At 40.9% G+C, this 2,011-nt stretch overlaps 1 protein-coding gene across 1 annotated transcript in view; it reads left to right on the top strand.

The window, feature by feature from the left end:
- Positions 1-2,011, top strand: part of LOC102302236 — a 6,346-nt gene that overhangs the window by 1,477 nt on the left and 2,858 nt on the right. The window contains exons 2-4 of the mRNA XM_042214769.1: positions 9-194; positions 543-694; positions 782-1,079. Of these exons, the coding sequence (XP_042070703.1) occupies positions 9-194; positions 543-694; positions 782-1,079 (636 nt within the window). The remainder of the gene's footprint in view (positions 1-8; positions 195-542; positions 695-781; positions 1,080-2,011) is intronic.

The raw sequence follows: 2,011 nt of genomic DNA, 5'->3' as shown, positions 1-2,011 counted from the left end.
TTCTATAGCAATGGGTTCTGTAGCCACACGGCTGAAGACGAGACCAACCCCTGGTGGAGGGTGGACCTGCAGCGAAGCTTTACAATCACTGCTGTAAAAGTCACCAACAGAGGAGACTGCTGTGCTGAAAGACTGGATGGAGCTGAGATCAGAATAGGAAACTCACTGGAGAACAATGGAAACAATAATCCCAGGTAATGATGACTTTATATCAGTCAATGTTCATTATGATTTTTGTTTATTTATTTGTTTTATTTTACATTAATTTGAACAGAAATATTTCAGAGATTACAACATAAATATTATCCACCACATGCTGCTCTAGTCCAGGACTCCATACAATTCATGATCAGGGATTGTAACATCTATTCCTTTTTCTGAATCAAAAATAAAACAAACAAGCAAATGTTTCAGAGATTAGAGTCTACATATTACCCACCACATGCTGATTATTGCTCTTCTAGTTCAGGACTCCATGCTACCTCCTTAACATAAAGTCCACAATACTAACATAATGCTGCCCCCACACTCTCTGTTGTCAGGTGTGCTTCCATCTTACATATCAATGCGGGTAAAACCTACACATACCGGTGTGATGGAGGCAGCATGGAGGGTCGCTTTGTGAACGTGTTTCTTCCTGGACAGCCGAAGACTCTCACCCTGTGTGAAGTGGAGGTGTATGCTGCCCCAGCAGGTAGAGGTTTAAGTGACTGGATCTGATCTACTGAAACACATCTGCCTGATACTGATTCATACTTGTTTCTTCTTTTCCACAATTTAGTTGAACCGCTTCCAAACGTGGCCTTAAACAAACAAACAGTACAGTCATCAACTTGGTATGGGCCAGTGTTTGGGCCCTCAAAAGGTGTTGATGGGTGCAGGAATGGAAACTTGGACTCAGGATGCTGTACACACAATGATCAAGATCTGGGTCCCTGGTGGAGAGTAGACTTGTTGGCTGTCTATAAAGTCAGTGCCGTCACCATCCTCAACAGACAGGATGCTTTTATTCCAAGGATTCTTGGGGCACAGATCCTGATCGGGAACTCGCTGGAACGAAATGGAAACCAAAACCCCAGGTGAGATCTGATTTCCGACTAATACAACATTTCTCCATAAACATCAAGTTAATTCTTTTTCCTAATTAAGAAACATATATATGCTACAAACATTTCTAGTCATTTGTTTCAATTCAAGTTGTTTAAGTCCAATAAATACCTTGAAATTGTACGAAGGTACTGTAAGTGATGAACTGCCAGAGGTTAAAAAAAGTTATGGAAACGCAAAACTGAAAAATAATCATACAGAATCATACAAAAAGGCCTTTTTCAGGGAACACACAATATGCTACCAATTTAAAACTGTTCTGCAGAAATGGAGGTTGATCAAGCCTTGACTGGTGATACTAATTCCTACAGGTTTTTCAACTTTTCTGGATTACTTACAACTCTCTTTGCCTGCATAAAAGCAGTGTTGGAACATGCTGTGGTACCTTGTGAGGATCAGTTAAACAGTATTATTGTGCAGAAAGTAGTGTGTGGCTACCACTCTCGCAAAAAAAAATCACAGCTTTAGTAACGCAGTAACGGAGCATGCTTACGGGAAAGTAACGGTAATCCAATTACCGTTTTTTCTTCAAAAATCCTGCTTGATGAAGCAAATATTTAAAATTTTGATTCTTCAGTCCATAATATCTTCTTCCAGTCTTCCAGTCCAGTGGTGGTGTTCCATGGCCTGGGCAAGCCTCTTTGTCTTATTCTGACATCTTAGTAACTTGTCCTGTCAAACCTTTAAATCAAAGTCTTCTTTTCACAGTTGAAACTGAGACTTGCTTGCTAAAACCACTATTAAGCTTTGCTTGACGCTGTTGTCCTGTGAGCTGCCCATCATGCGAGCTGTTAACAGTCAGAAACTTGTCCTCTTTTGGTCTGCCAGACATCTCCTGTCAGAGTTTGCCCCGGCTTCTGAGTGTCTTTTGATAGTGTCTCATGACAATGACGTAAGCGAGTGC

This window comes from Haplochromis burtoni, unplaced genomic scaffold (assembly GCF_018398535.1).
Source record: "Haplochromis burtoni strain Fernald_Lab_line unplaced genomic scaffold, NCSU_Asbu1 Contig_609, whole genome shotgun sequence".
Lineage (NCBI taxonomy): Eukaryota > Metazoa > Chordata > Actinopteri > Cichliformes > Cichlidae > Haplochromis > Haplochromis burtoni.
The sequence above is the reverse complement of the archived record's forward strand: the minus strand, read 5'-3'. Positions and strand labels throughout refer to the sequence as shown.